This window comes from Odontesthes bonariensis, chromosome 2 (assembly GCF_027942865.1).
Source record: "Odontesthes bonariensis isolate fOdoBon6 chromosome 2, fOdoBon6.hap1, whole genome shotgun sequence".
NCBI lineage: Eukaryota > Metazoa > Chordata > Actinopteri > Atheriniformes > Atherinopsidae > Odontesthes > Odontesthes bonariensis.
This window is the reverse complement of record NC_134507.1, coordinates 21,402,154-21,420,421: the sequence shown is the minus strand read 5'-3', so window position 1 is coordinate 21,420,421 and position 18,268 is coordinate 21,402,154. Positions and strand designations below refer to the sequence as shown.

Genomic DNA, 18,268 nt, shown 5'->3' with positions numbered 1-18,268 from the left:
TATACAGCGAATCTAGAACAGCGGTTTTGAGCAACTGATCACAGGGGATGTGTGAGGTTTTCACAGCACAAAACCATCACACAAATATTGGTTTCATAAAAGTCTGTGAGAATGAAGAGCAGCAAGCACTGTTGTTACACACACATGTGAGTTGCATGGACATGTGTTTGTGGCTTTTAAGAAAATGAAGGAAAAACATCAGAATTATTGAGACAGTGCTATCTACAACTGCAGCTGACATTCACTCTCTCCAGTGAGACCAACAAGTTGATGCAGGGTCCTGAAATGACATGCAATGCAAAGATGCTCTTCATGCACAAACTGGAGAGCTGGAAACATGTCTAACGGGGAGCCACAAACATCTCCATTGCAGATGAAACAGTCCAGTGGCACTGTGCACCTTTGAGCACCTACTCTGCACTGTAATTCAACAATATGAGCACGCTTTGGTGAAAAAAAAAAATCAAGTCTCGTTTTACTGATATTGATGCACACTTTTCAGAAGAATCATGTGTATTGTATCGATTTTGAGCGCAATCTCACAGTTGGGGACAATACTCTCAATTCTTTTGGGTTAAAAAAAAAAAGTGTCTGAAGTTTAATCTTAAGACTTTTACTGCGTTTGTCTTAAGATTGATACAAAATCAGGCCCCAAAAAGGACTTCTGCCTACAGCCTGTGCTAGACGTACAAGGTAATTAAATACAATTTTTTAAAAAGTACCTACAGTAACTTAACAAGTGTGGCTTTTATGGTCTCCACATAAGGTTCTGTAAAAAAGGCTGCTTGAGAACCGATGCACTGTTTTACCAATGAAGCTACTCAGCTTTGTTTTAAAATAGCAGAGTGGAGAGGAGAGGAAAGGAGCATGAAGGATGGGAGGTTTTAGAGCTCCTGCAGCTGTCCAGTTGCTTTTGGCAAACAGATGTTGAACACTGTCTACTAATACAGCGCTTGTTTGAAACTATGATTCCAGTACCTGTAAATCAACAACAAATTTACTGTTATGCAGTAACATCTGCGCAGATAAATAAAGTTACAACACAGAAACCATATCTGAAAGTTCAATAAATGAACACTGTAACAAAAATAAATCATACAAGCTGCACCACAGATAATAGAAAATTACAGAATAAATCTCCTCCATAAAGTTTGCAAAACCGGGCAACTCTTTTTTAGGGATATCATATTTTCAGGCACTAAGAAACACAGTAATTTATGATAAACTCTTACTGGAATGGTAATAATCTTGTCAACTGAAGTAAGCAACAGGCTAGTAACTAATGCAGTCTTGTTAGACTGAAAGGTGTTTCTGTCATTATTTATCAAGGAGAGAGAACAGCAACTGTGGAGCAGAGCTTTTTTTTTTTTTAAAGCTTCAATACCAAATAAACACCTGGATGAGAGAGAATTTTCTACAATTAAATGAAGACAAAACTGAGATCATTCTGTTTGGGAGCAAAGAGAAGAGGGTCAGCGTTGGTAAATACAGTATCTTGAGACTCGGGACCTTACAATCACTGACCAAGTTGGTAACCTCGGAGTGTTGATAGACTCAGATCTGACTTTCAGCAGCCACATCAAAGCTGTCACCAAGGCAGCTTTTTACCACCTCAGAAACATCAACAGAATTAAAGGTTTCCTCTCCCAAAAAGACCAGGAGAAACTCATCCATGCATTCATATCCAGTAGACTCGATTACTGTAATGCTCTTTTAACTGGACTTCCCAAAAAGAGCATTAAACATCTGCAGCTCATCCAGAACGCTGCTGCTGGAGTTTTAACCCGGACTTAGAGATCTGAACACATCACACCAGTTTTAAAATCTTGACACTGGCTTCCAGTCAGTCACAGAATAGATTTTAAAAGCCTGCTGATGGTTTACAAATCCCAGAACGGTTTAGGCCCAAAATACATCTGTGATATGTTCAGAGAATATAAACCCAGCAGAGCTCTTAGATCCAAGGATTATTACTTTCTTTCTTTCTATGTATATTCTTTTATGTATTTTTAATGCTTCTTCCACTCCCCGCTGCAATGCTTTTATTTTATGTAAAGTACTTTGAATTGTTTTGTACATGAAATGTGCTATATAAATAAATTTGACTTTGACTTTGACCAAAGTACATTATATTCTTAAGAAGCTTCTGGAAACAAAAAACAAGTGGATTGATATTTCTTAGAATTGGCCATGCATACAATAGAAATACTCTGCAATATTTGGCTACTATTTGCCCCTCCTGACACCTAACTCTTACACTAGCTTTTAGCCATTAGCACTAATCTGTTGGTCTAAATCAGCCAAACCAACCCCCACTCATGCCTGCCTCGTCTAATCAGCCCAAAGCCTTCTCCAACCAGTCCACAGCACCTCAAGATGTTAACTGCTCACTACCCCTTTGCTCTAATCTTTGTGTTAGTACATTTAAACATAGATTCTGGTTTCCACTTAAACTCAGACGGCTTTGATAAGTAGGGACAGGGCTGCCACTGTTAACAGATCGTAACAGAATACTACCTAAATATACATTTGTCATACAGTTGGAACAGTGGTCAATAGAAACCGGTTGATGAGGAATCTGAGGTGTTCATCAAACCATAAGAATTTAAAGAAATACATAGACACTCTTCCTCAAAAAATATTTGACTCATTGTAACGATGCTCGACTAGGCTGTATTCAGAAAAGACAAATGAGGATGTGTATTAATAAATAACAACAAGTGGGCAATACTGGAGCAAGTGATTAAAAAAATGCTCCAAATCAGTGTCTGAGCATCATTTATGCAAGCTGCAAAAACAATACCAGCAGCCACATATGGTGATAAAGGACATGATCAATATTCAATACAGCTAATAATCTATAAGGTATGCATGTGTGACTGTGCGTACATCCATTCACATTGTGATCAAACATTTGAGGTCAGCATTTTGATGATCCTGAGCTGCAAACTAATCCCATTACTCAATCTCTCCTCCTTTCAACCCCATCCAGCTTCATAAATCCAAGTTTCCCCATCTGCAATGATCAGCACTCCATTCATTGATCCATTCATTCATTTATCCGAGACTACCCCACTCTACATTAGTCCAGTCACACACCCATCCATTTGCGTGGATTTTATAAGGATGCTTCTGTCACTGCTGAACTTAACAACCGAGTTCAAAAAGTTATAATGCCTAAAGCAATTTAGTTCACAAATCGTTGGTTCAAAGTATCACCAATATACTTATGATGCAGTTTGGTGGAGATAAAAAATTACAAAATCTCCTCCTGACTCTCTGTTATTCTATAAACAGATAGATAGATAACTAAAAAGCTGCTGGCTGCGGTTTAGTTTTGTTCAATGTTCTTATACTTCTATACATCATGCCCTACAGTATATGGACGATACATACTGCCATCAATAAAACTGACGTAAAAGAAATGAACTTTTCTTTGTTGCAGCCTAAAGTTGAATTTGCATGTACCATTCTGTCTGTTGCACCTTCAATTTGGAGTTAAATTAGGTTTCGATGTTTGCTATCCAAGTTTTCTCATCAAAAACAGGTACGTGCAGTGCCCGTGTCCACACCTGGTAGTTTCAAGTCGTCTGCCTCTGTTCCAGGATGGCTGTATCTGTCACAAACTATCTGTCTCTCTGCCTGTCTTTCCTTTGCTGTTTGTCTGTGGACTCTGCAGACTAGTCTGTCTGTGCTGTGCTGTGCTGTGCTGTGCTGTCAGTCTGTCTGGCTGACTGCCATTCTCTGCAGTGTAGAGTGACTCATTCTTAGGACAATGGAGACAGTTTGTAAAGCCACACTGGAGCGTACACTTCCTCCGGATGTGCAAGAGGATGCCATTCATAACAAAGCCTGCACTGTCTGCCTGTCAGCTACTGCACTGTGTATGTATGCGAGACTGAGAAATAGGGGAAATAGAAAGAAGAGTACAGGGACATAGACAGACAGAGCAAAAAACATGAATGAGGAGAGGAGAGGAGAGGAGAGGAGAGGAGAGGAGAGGAGAGGAGAGGAGAGGAGAGGAGAGGAGAGGAGAGGAGAGGAGAGGAGAGGAGAGGAGAGGAGAGGAGAGGAGAGGAGAGGAGAGGAGAGGAGAGGAGAGGAGAGGAGAGGAGAGGAGAGGAGAGGAGAGGAGAGGAGAGGAGAGGAGAGGAGAGGAGAGGGATAGGACAGACAGTGGCGGCAGCAGTGACTGGTGATTGATATCAGAGATCTGGCACTGCCACCTGATCCAGCCAGCCAGCCAGCCTCCAGCAACACTGAACTCACTGAACTCACGGAGCCAAGATGGCTGCTTCACTGCACCGCACTGCACTGCACCCAATGAACCCCACAGCGATATAATGTATACAGTAAAGCACACAGAGTTCCCAAAGGGATTAAACAGTATAAAAGGAGTACGTACATAGGAAAGAATGAATAACAGGAGAGAGGTGATGGTTTTCATTTCATATCCATGCTTGACAAGATCATGGCAAGATGCAGATCAGTTGGAACAGATAAAAAGGACTTTTAGAAAGAGAATATCTAAAAGAGCCACTTCCTGATTATCTACATAATAGTTGTTTATTTTAGCATATGAGAATAAAAGATATGCATTTGAATACAACCTTACGTTGAGGGCTTCAGATATTGTATAGAACCTTTATTTAAGATACCACAGAAGCGTTTTTGATAAATATACTTGACATTCAACTTGATTAAGCTCTCGGGTGTTTATGAGGATGTCCTTGATCAATAAAGGCTATTGTACAATTCCCTCAAAGAGATTTTTATTCTTTAAGTTGCGAGAAACCTCAATGATCTGAAACACAACATAAAAGGAAGAGTGTAGCATGCACAACATCCTTTTGCTCATTATCTGATGTGTGATTGCTAAAACCCTCCTAAGACTCACTCCACTTTGACATAGCTGTATCACCTCTGATTAGTTACTCTGCAGAAAAACACCACTGGGCGAGAGAGCATCAAAGAAAAGATGATGATGCTCTTCTCCTTGTCTCTCCCCTCCCTCCAGGCCATCTGTTGTGCTGAGTGCTGTGTGGGCTAATGCTGGTATAGGTAACAGTATCCACCACTACAGTGGCTGAGCGTGACCTCTGTGGCCTCACACAGGTTGACAGAAGGTAAAGTCCTGGCTGTATCGGACATGAAGATGGGTGTACTTTGGTTCTATATTTCTTCTGCGGGATTAAACAAACAAAAAAATGCTGTAGATTGAAAAGATAGCCACACACAATAAGAGTGATTCCAAGGTTACATCTGCACAAGAGTTCCCACCATTCTCAAATCCTATTTTTTAAAACTGAATATTCATAATTATAAATCTAACAAGCTTTCAAATATCTGTTATTCTGATCTTCTGGCAACTTCTTTGTCTTTATGTCAAACAGTATTACGGATAATAACTGTTCATCATTTCCAGACTTTAAGAAAGGATGTGGCCGATTGCACTCCACACCCTGATTCAATCAAAGGAGGAAGGAAATCAAAGTAATGGTAGTGTGCGAGTACTGGAAGGCTCGGTCATCTGAGGACATACTGCACTGCATTGTCTAACAAATATTCTATTACACGTGAAGGTCTTTGTATTTGAGGTTGAATTGCCTGATTAATGAGGAAGAAAAAACAAAGGCATGTCATTTAAAAAAAAAAAAAAAAAAAAACCTAAAGGTCTGAAATTGTTATATCAGTAGGCCAAATGAGGGAGACTTTCATTAATTAGTTATTTCTTTCCATTCTGTGCTTTGTACCGGCAGCCCTAGTGATATACTTTCTGCTGCTTTGAATGCATTTGAACACCACAACCACAGATCAGCATCCAAGGATGAGTGAGTTTGTGTCATCTAGTTACACTTCTGTAATGTTTGACCAATTTTTCTAACAGCCATTGGCTTGTCAAAAGGAAGCTCCATACTTATAGATACAATCAGTCCCTTCATAAAACATGCAGAGGCGAGCGCTCCCGTGAGAGGCTGGGAACATGAGAAGTCATCCCCGTCACTGATACTTTGTGCTTTACAGGGGCAACATCTTCTTTCATTCAATCACTCAGTCAATAAACCAGTCGATCATTTTTCATCATCACCAGACTCATTAGCCAGAGTAGTGTAAACCAATGCGTTAAATTTGACATAATCATAGAACGTGCACACGTTAATCTTGCATAAAAAGCTGATTTTGTGTAAAAAAAAGGTAAATTTCCATTACCTTGCGGGCTCTCAAAATCAACGCAAATCAACCCGTTAGCGGAACTGGTGGAAATTTAATTTCCGTTCCGTTACGCCACTAATTCCACTGCGACGCTGAAATCAAGACTCGTCAAACCAGGCAACGTTTTTCCAATCTTCTATTGTCCAATTTTGGTGAGCCTGTGCTAATTATAGTTTCAGTTTCAAGTTCATAGCTGACAGGAGCGGCACCCGGTGTGGCCTTCTGCTGCTATAGCGCATCTTCTTCAAGCTTCCACGAGTTGTGCGTTCAGAGGTGGTCGTCTGCATTCCTTGGATGTAACGAGTACTTATTTGAGTGACTGTTGGCTTCCTATCATCACGAACCAGTCTGCCCATTCTCCTCTGGCCTCACATCAACAAGGCATTTTCGTCCACACAACTGCCGCTCACTGGATATTTTTTCTTTTTCGGACCATTCTTTGTAAACCCCAGAGATGGTCGTGCGTGAAAATCCCAGCAGATCAGCAGTTTCTGAAACACTCAAACCAGCCCGTCTGACACCAAAAGCCATGCCACGTTCAAAGTCACTTCATTCTGATGCTTGGTTTGAACTTCAGCAAGTTATCTTGACCACCTCTCCGTGCCTAAATGCATTGAGTTGCGGCCATGCGATTGGCTGATTAGCTGTTTGTGTTAACAAGCTATTGAGTGAACCTAATAAAGTGGCGAGTGAGTGTATATTCTACAGTGACTTCAACAGCCTAAGCATAAGAAAATTAAAGGAAGATTTTCAAAATGACTGCTTTTTATTCTCCAAAATGTTTTGCATATGTACAACTGGAAAATAACACACTTTCTAGTATATTTACATCTAATCATTAAAATGTTTTTTTGCCATAACAATGCACTAACTGTTAACTAGCTATAGACCTGAACTTAAGGAAGAAAATACAAGCAATGTGTTTAATATGATTAAATACACTATAGCTAAAAACAAAGCATCGACAAGCATTTACCTGAATATGGAACCTAGACTGAATTACTAACGGGAAAGCAGATCCTTGTTTACTGATGTAATCTGCACCATTTGAAAGACAAACAATACACACAAACAGCAGTTGTTTTGAGGTTTTTTCTCTTAGGTGCTCCTCTGAGACTCATAACAACATAAACAGTTTTAATTAAAGCTTTCAAGGCACCTACCCAAGCCTCCTTTTTCAAACAGAACCTATTACCCAATTTTTCCACCCTCTTCAGTCTTGCTAATCTTTCCCTCATTCAGTCTTTAAGTGTCTTTGTGTTTTTATCTTTATTACACTGTCTATTAATCAGTGCAAGACAGAAAGTGGAGAACTCTCCATGTACCTAAAAACACAGATAAATGTAGCGCTGCACAATATATCAAAAACGTATCATCACTGTAACATCAACATGGTCTATATCAGTAGCATTAAAGATCTTTTGACTTGAAATAGGAAGAGCACAGGTGTACTAATGAAGGCTGAATTCCACTAAGAGGATGCTTTTCTGCATGTTCTACTACTGACCGGTATGTATGCAGGTAAATCAGCGCCAGTCATCAAAATATTTGTTCATATATCGCATCATATCGTCCTAACATATCGCATGTTTTCCTGATAGTGTGCCATCTTACTGTGATTTCATTAGTATTAAAGCCATGTTGTGCGTGCGTGTGTGCGTTTCTCTGCAGAGGTTTTACTAAATTCCCCGGTCTCACTTCATTTCAGTAAAAAGCTGTCTAATGACTAAGACTGCAGTCTTTGCTGTATCACGACCTGGACAGTGAGTCAGCACTCTGACCCTGCATCACTCCCCACACACTAATACGGACAAAGATTGAGCATATGATGCAGACAAACATTCATATTCCTGACACAGACAAACACCCCTCCTTCCCTCCCTAACCTCTCTCTCACACTGACACACAGTGGCATCGCTGCGTCGTGACTGAGGGCGATGCGTTCCTCTTAAAATGCAAAGACAACTGAGAATCGCACTGGCATGCTGGCACACATAAAGATCCCCCCCTCCTTTTACTTCAGCAATACACACCACTCCTCTTTGGTTGTGTTTGTGAATCCATGTGTCTTTATCCGGTCCGTGTACTAAGAAGCAGCATGTTCTCCTGCTGTGCTGTTGGATGAGCCTACATTACCCAGAAACCTGCTGTCAGTTCTGTATCCATGTCACTTCCTGTTCAACAGTTTCTGTTACACATTCCTGGACACCATCACACAGTCAAAGGGAAGATGCTCATTGGCTCAAATGTCCGGAAATCCCCGCTCACCCAAACACTCACACATATATTCACATTGACTTATAGTTGTGCCCGGAGGAATCAGCACCAACAGACACACGACCCCATGAAATTGTGGTTTATAAGAAAAACAAAGTCCCAAAGTGTCCATTCAGTCCTGCAGATATCATAGAGGTACTAGAATCATTTTTCTGGCACCTTCTGGCTGAGCTTGGCCCCAATACAAATGAGTTTTCACCTGTTGAAGCAAATTCCCTGAGCTGTGATGGTCTGAGAACAGGGAATTACTATTTTTGCTAAAAGCTCTTCAGCTTTTACAAATTTCCCCCCATTTCTCAATCATCAGGTTGTAAACAGGATGTGTTGTCAATACGCCTCTCAACTTCAACGGCCCCCTCAAACCCAGGTCATATGACTCTCAATGACACCATTTAGGAAATCCTCTGAACTTAAGACACAACTGTGTTTAAAACCACTTCAGAGTGCAGAAATAACCCAATTTCACAGACTAGTAGAAACACTTTCATGACAGGACACTGCACCAGCAGTGTAACTAAGGGGTCTGATAGATGTTACTACAGTAACTGCACACACATACACATGTGCATACCCATGCACACTGCACACACCGCAGATAGAGGTTTAGCAAGCATACATCCAGCCAGGTTCAAAGACATCGCTATGGGGGTAAACACACACAAGTAGAGGGTACACTTTTGACACTAGATAATCTGACATCCATGTGATTACTCACACACTCAATCGCAAACACACTTACATCCTCCAACCGGCACATGTGGACAGACACGACCAGGCCCTCAGTCTAGACAAGAGCCAGAGGAGAAGAAGAGAGAAGAGAGGCACAGTGGAGGGGAGTAGAACAAGAGCTTGTGGATGTACTTACCCCGTTTCTGAAGCCATCCCTCTCTAACGATGGTGACATCGCTCATGGTTCCTTCACGCCGAGTCTGATGCTGCTACACGCCTGCTCCACACAGAGAGAGAGAGGGAGGAGGGGAGGAGAGGAGGAGAGGAGGAGAGGAGAGAAAGAGAGGGAGAGGAGGAGAGGAGGGGGGCCGGCTCTCCCAGCCTCCGCGTCACTCTCCCTCCCTTCCTTTCCCGTTCACCCTTTAGTTCGCGCAGTCGCTCTCTCAGACCCACACAAACACGCGGCGTGTATGTCTACGCGTGTGTGTCGTTTTGCTTCCTGTTGTGGCTTATCTCCCTGCCTCCCTCCCTTCTTCTTCTTCTTCTTCTTTTTCTCCCCCTCCTCCTCCTCCTCCTCCTCCTCCTCCACCTCCTCCTCCTTCTCTCGTGTTCACTCTCCAGACCTTCCTCCTCACCAGAAGTGACTCAGCCTGGAAGGAAGTGAAAGGAGAGAAAAAAAAACATAAGAAAAAAGAAGGCATGGATTTATTTTTCTCCTCCTCTGCTTCTTTCTCTCCCCTCTGAAACCCTTTCACAATAACTGACAAGACAAACAACTTGTTATTGTGAGAACAAATGCTTCCTCTGCTCTCCCCACACCCAATCATACACCCAGTTCCTCTTTTAATCGCCAACACTCTCTCTGATAAACAGGATGAATTATTGCAGAGCTCTTGCTGAAGTAAAAACTGACCTTGATTGCCAAAGCAATATCTCTAAGCTCCACTGGTGCTTCATTCATAGACATTTTTTTTGTGGTTAGCAGGTGTCAAGAACAAAATAGTCTCCCTGTCAGTGTTCAATATATTTCTGCATGTTGAATTTTTTTTTTCTTAGTGTGTGCATGTGCTTGTAGGCTGATTTGTCTGTCTGAGTGGGAGGTGGGAGAGCATCTCAGGACTGTGGAGTAGAGCTTAGTTAAAAATAGCAACAACGGCAGTTAGGGATGCTCTCACACTCGTTCTCTCTGCAAATCTCTGAACCTCTCCGTTGTCTACCTCCTCTCTGTCTGCATAGCTGCAGCGTTCACCTCAAATGCACCCTGCTACACTGTATTACACAACACGCAACAGTCCTACGCTGCTCAGCTTGAATGGAGATCAGCACTGTGGTGATGAGGCCGGAGTCGTAGCCCTCTGAATCAGTATTCAGATCAGCTAGTGTCTGCACTGCTGCAGACACTTGGAGGGACTGCAGCGTCAGAGCGAAGGCTGGAACACACCCACAGACATACACACCCTTGTAGGTTTTTTTTTTTGGGGAGGGTTTTTCATGTTGAGGCAGCAGAATCGTGACCAGCTGGAAACCAGCTGAACAAATGAAGATTTGTGCAACACATCAAAGGAAATCATTTGCGTTTCTAATAATGCTTTTTAATAATAAGGCAAAGCATTTAAGGGCTTCACCAAAGTGGGAATTTCTGCTTTTCTAATCATATGTGGGTTGGACGTTGTTGGGCCATTTATGCCATTCGTTGGAAATATGTATATAAATATATATATATATATATATATATATATATATTAGTGGTGGGCCGTTATCGGCGTTAACGTGCTGCGATAATTTGAGAGTCTTATCGGGCGATATAAAAAATATCGCCGTTAATCTATTCTCAAAGTTGGGTTGGGAACTGGGTCAAAATATTGAGCCTAAGCAAACTGTGATGACTTTTACCTTGATATTTTAGCTCGGGTGTGGGCTGATGTACTTTGTCTACCATTAGGTGTGATTAAAACAGAAGAACGCCACTTTGCAGAAGCCTGTGCTAGGCAGTTTATGGAGGTCGCTAATCTGTGGGGGATAGTTGACAAAATCTGCTCTGTTGGAACAGACAGCGCTCCTAATATGGTGGCCGCAAGGAGGAGACTGCGCGTGTGGCGCAACAGAGACGCACTGCACACAACGCTATCTCAACAGCAGCACCACCTGGCCCTCCCAACAAGTGCTGAATATGAGAAGTTGGCGAAGCTAGAGAAACTGCTGGAGCCATGCATGTGAATAAGCTGGTCTGCCCTAATGCTGCGTGTTCACCAAGAGCGACCTCGCAGGAGAAGCTTCGCTTGAGAATTTGCTTTGGTAGCTTTGGTAGCTCGTGACGTCACATTTAGAATGTTCAAAGGCCCCGCGGCTGTGCAGCACCCCCGCGGAAAAAAACATGAGGAAAGAGAGGGCAGGAACACGAATTGTTATTTACAATTTGTTATTCAAGATATACATCACGTTACAAATTATGTAAAACTACATTTGGTACACCTGAGAAGAGCAGGAATAGCAGAGGCAGCTGTGAAAAAGAAACTAAATTCGAAATAAAATCCGAAATAAATCCGAAATAAAACTTAATTGCAGTGAGAAAGGTATACGTGGGGTTACTACACTATTGTATTGAAGCACTCGACACGGCAGTTGCAACAGTGTCAGGATTAAACGACTATTGTTTGGATAGGAACTAAAGTTTACACGTCTGTTTCCGCGAACCCCGCAGATTGTCGGACCCCTGAATGAGCCATTTTAATCTAGATTAATCTAGATTAATTTCAAGATTTCAGTGAGATTAATCTAGATTAAAAAAAATAATCTATGCCCACCACTAATATATATATATATATATATAAATACAGGACTTTTGAATTTGTTCTTATTACTGTTTACTTATTACTGTTATTACTGTTTAAATCTGCAGCTCCCCTGACATTTAAATGGCATTATAGCCTGTAAAAAATGGGTCAAGTTTAAGTGTTTCAGTTAAATTCTAATCATATGTGGGTTGGAAGTTGTTGGGCCATTTATGCCATTCGTTGGAAATATGTATGTATGTATATATATATATATATATATATATATATATGAATATAGGACTTTTGAATTTGTTCTTAGGTGTTTTTCAATTAAATCTCACGATTGTTTAATCACAAAAATTAATCGATAAACAAAAACATTTCTTAGCTCATCCCTTAGCAGTAAATTTCAATTATTTCCCAATTTTCAACAACTATGCAGTTTTTATGCTAGTCTATTGTACACCGACTTGTGTTTAGATCACAACTGATCTTTGAGAATTACAGTTTTCTTTCCTCTCCATAGGAACCGAAGCTTAAATCATATTCATCTACCTAATGGTATAAAGTTATTAGAGGTATTTTACAAGAGGCTTTTGTATAAGCACCAATTAAGAAAATAAATACAGTATAACAATTTAATATAAATATAAATGACATTCAGCCATAGTAATCACACTTCAAGGGGATCAAATTCTTTTTATAGACACTATACGACGGTGGATTAAGTTTTATTGTTATTTAATGAAGCTTCAGTTAGCTTTAACCTTAATCTGGACAGGCATAGCCTAGATAGCACTAAGTGGGGAAGATGGGAGAAGAGAAGAGAGCTTGTTGCTATGACGATGCATGTACTGCCATGACAGGGGAAGCACCTGACAGACAACATTTATCTCATAATATTTCATTCCAGTGGCAAAAAGAACAGAAATAAGAAAAAGAAGATAATTGTAAAAGAAACATGGAGTCAAAGGAGGCATGAAGACAACAAGTCAAAGGAGAAAAACTCCACCAATACTAATGTAACCATCACACAGATACTTTGCATTTGTGTCTATAAAATCATGTTCTAATTATTGAGTTTGGACAGCACACACGTCTTGCATACAGCAATGCCCACGAGCTTAGATGATCATTGCCATAAAACAGGACTGAGTCACAAGTTTTCAGTGGAACGGCAGGAAATTCGTCAGTACGACTGATAGCAAAACAATCTTTTCCAAAGTAGCTGAAATCACCAACAATTTCCCAAATATTCTGAGAATCTTCCCTCATCGCCATTAGCTTTTGTTTTTAATCAGGAAAATGTTGTTCTGATCCAAGCTGTAGAGGTGATCCAACTGTGAATAATGTCGCCTTGGGGAAATATGAATGGGACTTCTGCCTACAGACAAAAGGGGGAACAAAGCCCCTCCCACTTTTTCTTTGAAAAACAGAAACTGGAAAAGGAATGACACAAGCAAAAAACGACTGACTCACATTATGCATGAGCCATCCCTAAGTACACGTACAGTACAAGCCATTTCTTGACTTCGTATTCATATGTGCCAACTTAAGAGCAAAAGACTAAGAGAAAGAAATTTGACGAATGATCTAGAGTAACACAGGACAACACTGTATTATCCCCACTGAGGAGGTTAGCTTAAACCACTTATAAGCTATAATCCTGTACTTAAAAAAAAAAAAAAAAAAAAAGAGACTACATCAAAAGTTTCCAAGCTTGAGACCCAAATAACCTCCACCCATTTTTAGAGGTAAGTCAGCTAAATGTTTAATCAATGTTATCTCATAGAAATATATATATATATATATATATATAAAAACCATCTGTTCTGTCATGCACTAAAGCCTCAGAGGAAGAGAATCTATAAACTTGTACAAACACAGTTTCTGTAAAAATCATTCACAGAAAAGAAGGACATGATAATGAGATTCAACAGGCTATCATTCCATGGCAAATCCACTCCAAAAGAGAGGCCATTCCAACAATCCTCTTGTCCAGACGGGTCAGCACATCTTACTACATCTTACCTCACCTCACCCCAACTCTGGCTGACATCAGCTTCAGTGAATCCTCCTCCTTTAATGAAAGCCAGCCTTTGGCAGGACCTCAGGTGTTACACCATGTGAACACAGGATGTGTTTCTAACTAATTTTTTGTATCAATCTAAGTCAAATTCGATAAATGCCTGTATCTAAATCAACATCTTACATGGGTTACTTCAATGTTCACGTCTGCTTTCATCTGTGTGTTAAGTGTGTTGGTGTGCACTGGGTGGTGAGTGTTGTCACAGCGCAGGCATCATGCGTATCCACTGACGGAGAAAACTAACCGCTTTTCACAAAAGCCCATTCAAGGCCGGACTGTTTTGCCTTCAATGCACCTCTCCGTTTGCTTTGGAAAATGCAAAGACGTCATGAAGGAATAAAGTTGTTGCACTGGGGCTAGTCATAGAGCCAAACCGAGGTCTGCGTGCAAGGGAGAGTTGGTGTGGGAGACCACACCGCTCTGCACGCTTCGGATTCTGTGAAGCCAGCATGCAATTTGAAAGTACATACTCGAACAGCGCTATGCTGCCTCTGTCAGTCTGCATAAAACAACAAGACGAGCAATGGTACTATAACTAGAATCTTCTTTGAAGCATCATGGAACAACATCTGCATGAAAGCTGGTGTCACCACTAAACAATTAATAGCAAAAAAAGCCATTTTTATGAGGTAAAGACACAAAAGATGCCATACTAACCTCTACAATGCGACTATTTGATGTAAATAGTCCAAGTTGAATATCTGTTGTTTCTTTCTTTTTAATAAAACAAAACATAATAATCTCTCAACTTGGGATATGGGATGTAGTATTGGATACTTTTAAGCATCCAGAATTGAAGTAAATGAGATTAAATAACTTGTTGTAGCTTCGTGTGATGTGCAATAAACTATTATGGGTGTGTGATGCAAATTCTGGTTAAACAAATTAGATAAGTTATGTATAGCAAAATAGAACTTCCTATTTCGGCAAATAAAAACAATAGCTGTGTAAAAATGGGAAACCTCACAAGAGGCTGCCATCACAACTCTGCTAATTCACAAAAAGTCACGTACTGTAATCAAAAGAACAAGTAAAAAGAGAGCAGCACCATCAACAAAAACATTATTCTGAAAGTTATCCGTCTCTGCCATGAGTGTGGTACACTTCCACACACATGTGGTCATTTGTGCAGTCAAATGAGGCCAGGCCTAATGTCGTTTGCTATCTCTCTCCACCACAGGTATGAAAATCAACTAGATACGTAGAAACCTCAAAAATTTGAGGTGTCTTCTTGCGAGTCAGTTTAATTGGTAGGATGTACACGATAGCTTAAACGTTTCTCTTTGCCACTCAGAAGATCATAAATGATTAAGTCATGCAGGAGCCGTCACCTCATCGCTTACGTCACGGTGATAACTGTCGGTGAAACGGAATCATTTTGCACGCAATGTGGAGGAAAACAGATCTTATGAAAACGTTCAAATTGTGTTCAAACTAAATTTGTTTGATTTCCAATCAACAGCAGACAAGGGGCGCAAACTGTATGTCACCTCCCAAAGCATCACTCCAAAGAGTCCTGTCAAACATGGGGCCGCAGCGGCGTGTTATCAAAACACAAACCTACATCATTTAGCTAGCTTTAGCGCGGTTCCCGTAATGTTTACTGTCGCAACAGCGTGGCTAGCTTGCGGTGTTACCTGTGGCGACAGGTGCGGTGGATTCCCGTGCACCTGCTCCTCGCAAACCTCAAGCGTTGTTTCTTTTCCTCCCTCCAAAGTGAGTAACGCAAAGCTATGCAGAACTGCAGGCTAAGCTAAAGCTAAGCAATGTTCGCTGTTGACGTTACGAGCCGGGGCAGAAATAATCGTTTTGGAGCTGCTTCAAACGGATTTCCGAGATGCTGCGAGGAGCTACTGTTACCGCAGCCAACGGTTGTTTTTGACTCGCAGGAAAACTAGTGACGTCACTCAGAGGAGCATCAACCCCCTTGCACCACTTCTCCATCTCCACATAAACGCACGCATTCATACACGCATCCAGCCTACCTCCTTGCCCTGTCCTCCCGCTTTCAGTTTCAACGGTTTCTGCTCGGCATCTGATTTTCCTCCACTGTGCACTTTTCTCATCATCCTATTCCAACATCCCGTGGTTCTCTGCCGGTTAGTAAGCCAAGTATCGCGAGAATGAGGTGCTAAGGCGGTTTATCTACGAGATAACTGGGTCCTCTGGTTACAGCACATAGCCTACATATGTCATGCAGTGAAGATTTGAGGCCGGTGGATTAAGAGTGTAAGTAAAAGTAGTAGGCCGATCAGAATAGGAATTATTGCAAGTAAAAGCACCTATATTCAATTGAAGTTACAGCATATTAACAATGTAAAAAGGTGGATTCCTGTTTGAATCTGCAGCTCCCCTGACATTTAAATGGCCTTATAGCCTGTAAAAACTGGGTCAAGTTTAAGAGTTTCAGTTAAATCCTTTAGAACTTAAAACCTTTTTGTATTTACTTTTTTAGTGAGCGCATGTGCTTTCAGTAAATATCTTCTTCTTAAAATTACAGTGCCATGCAAAAGTTTGTGTGCCCCGATCAAAAGTGCTGTTTCTACGCAAAGGTAACATAGGATTAGTTGATCTCTAAATGGTAGAAATATAAAGAATAAACATTAATTTCATTTAAACATTTTACACAATATCAATGTGTAAAATGTAGAGTAATCTTCAAATTTTAGAAAAAGGGGAAAGAAAGGAGAACAATGAAACACAATTGTGCATTCTTTTCTGACACCCAAGCATTACATTAGGTTATCTTGCCAGAGATTCCTTTAAAAAAAATGGGTGAGTTCATCCTCTCAAGCAATGGCACCTAGCCTGTGGAATGAGGTTCTCTTTAATTAAATCTGTTGACTGAAGACTAATTGAGACAAGCTTTTAGCTAGAGATTGGTTTGAGATTGGTCAAGATTTACTAGAAAATGTATTATGACTCTCCTAATCTGCAGATAGACTGTTCAGGAATCTCACAGCAGCAGAAGTGTTGACAGAAATTCCCCAAATAAGAACTGAAATACTCTGCCACAAAATGTGTTTTATGAGCTGTAATGACTGTGCATTGTGCCCAAACTTTCTTTTCTCATTATTTTGAACTGTAAAAGTTGGAAATAAAACCATAATTTTGTGAAAGATCTTGCGAAAAAACTTTATATTTAACTTTGTGCTATCTGGAAGTCAGGTTGCCTTTTACTTGTTTTGTTATTAACACTAATATAACATTTGAACAACGGTGACCAAATCCATTCATGCAACTGTATTTATGTATATATTTATATTCATGAGGAGAAGTGCTCACTCTTTTCCTGAAAAAGGAAAAGAGTCTGCATTCCCTTTTCTTCATCGTGGGTTTTATGGTCTACAAAATATTTTCAAACAGTATTATCTCCTTGTTTATATGTTTCATAATGTTGATAAAATTTACTCAAACCATCTAGTTTCTGAGCAACTAAGCAGTGAATCAGTGGGGTCAAAAATCCCTTCAGCCTCCCCACATTGATACATTAAAGTCTCTTTAGTGGTGTTTACAGCCAGAAGGATCAGACAGCTGCATGGCACATGACTCAAGTCTCTGCGCAACAGCTGATCTGCTGAATGTAAACCAAAATGTTTGGTGCACATTCAAGGCTCCGATTGTTTATTCGCTGCATTATTTGAATTCCTGTGCACAGGAGTATTTTAGTGTACAATGACAGTAGGTTCGGTCATTCAAAAGCACTGGAAATGGACTAATATGCTCACATTTTAACTTTGAAATTTACATGTTGGTTTAAGTTAAGGGTAGAAACTTAATTTGTTGACGACAACGTGTGTTGAGCTGGGCTGCAGTGGCAGAAGATGTACTTATGGGGCCACGGCTAGGCAGACACAGGTGGACCTAGCTTGTAGATAACATATGTGTGTACCATTCTGGCCCCTCTTAGGTACACATATTGCCATCAGCTCGCCTTTTGCAGCAGGGGAGTTTGGGCAGAAACCAGCAGCAAGGGACAGTGTGTGTGTGTGTGTGTGTGTGTGTGTGTGTGAGTGAGATGGGGAGGCAGCAGAGGTGGGGTAACGGCGGTGGAAGTACAGAGGCAGCTTGAAAACAAAATAAGCAACACAGGGGAGCCCTTCTGTTGCTATTAATGTGGCCAGACGCGCGCCTATGACACACATGCAGTACAAACACACACACAAACAGCTGACAGTGTTCAGCTCATCGATGAAACGTTAGATGAAATACCTCTATGATGTTTATGTTTTTAAAAAGGTGTATT

General features: G+C 40.8%; 1 protein-coding gene across 3 annotated transcripts in view; it reads right to left on the bottom strand.

Moving 5' to 3' along the window:
* akt3a (v-akt murine thymoma viral oncogene homolog 3a) overlaps positions 1-16,115 on the bottom strand; it is a 54,385-nt gene extending 38,270 nt beyond the window's left edge. For 2 of the 3 annotated variants that reach the window (XM_075478930.1, XM_075478947.1), the window contains exons 1-2: positions 16,008-16,115; positions 9,356-9,809 (exon numbers count right to left, since the gene is read on the bottom strand). In XM_075478930.1, coding sequence (XP_075335045.1) covers positions 9,356-9,401 — 46 coding nt within the window. In that variant the 5' untranslated portion in view covers positions 9,402-9,809; positions 16,008-16,115. Of the gene's footprint in view, positions 1-9,355; positions 9,810-15,659; positions 15,891-16,007 lie in introns of those variants that run through there. The other variant, XM_075478937.1, reaches the window with a different exon arrangement.
* Between the last annotated feature and the right edge of the window lie 2,153 nt (positions 16,116-18,268).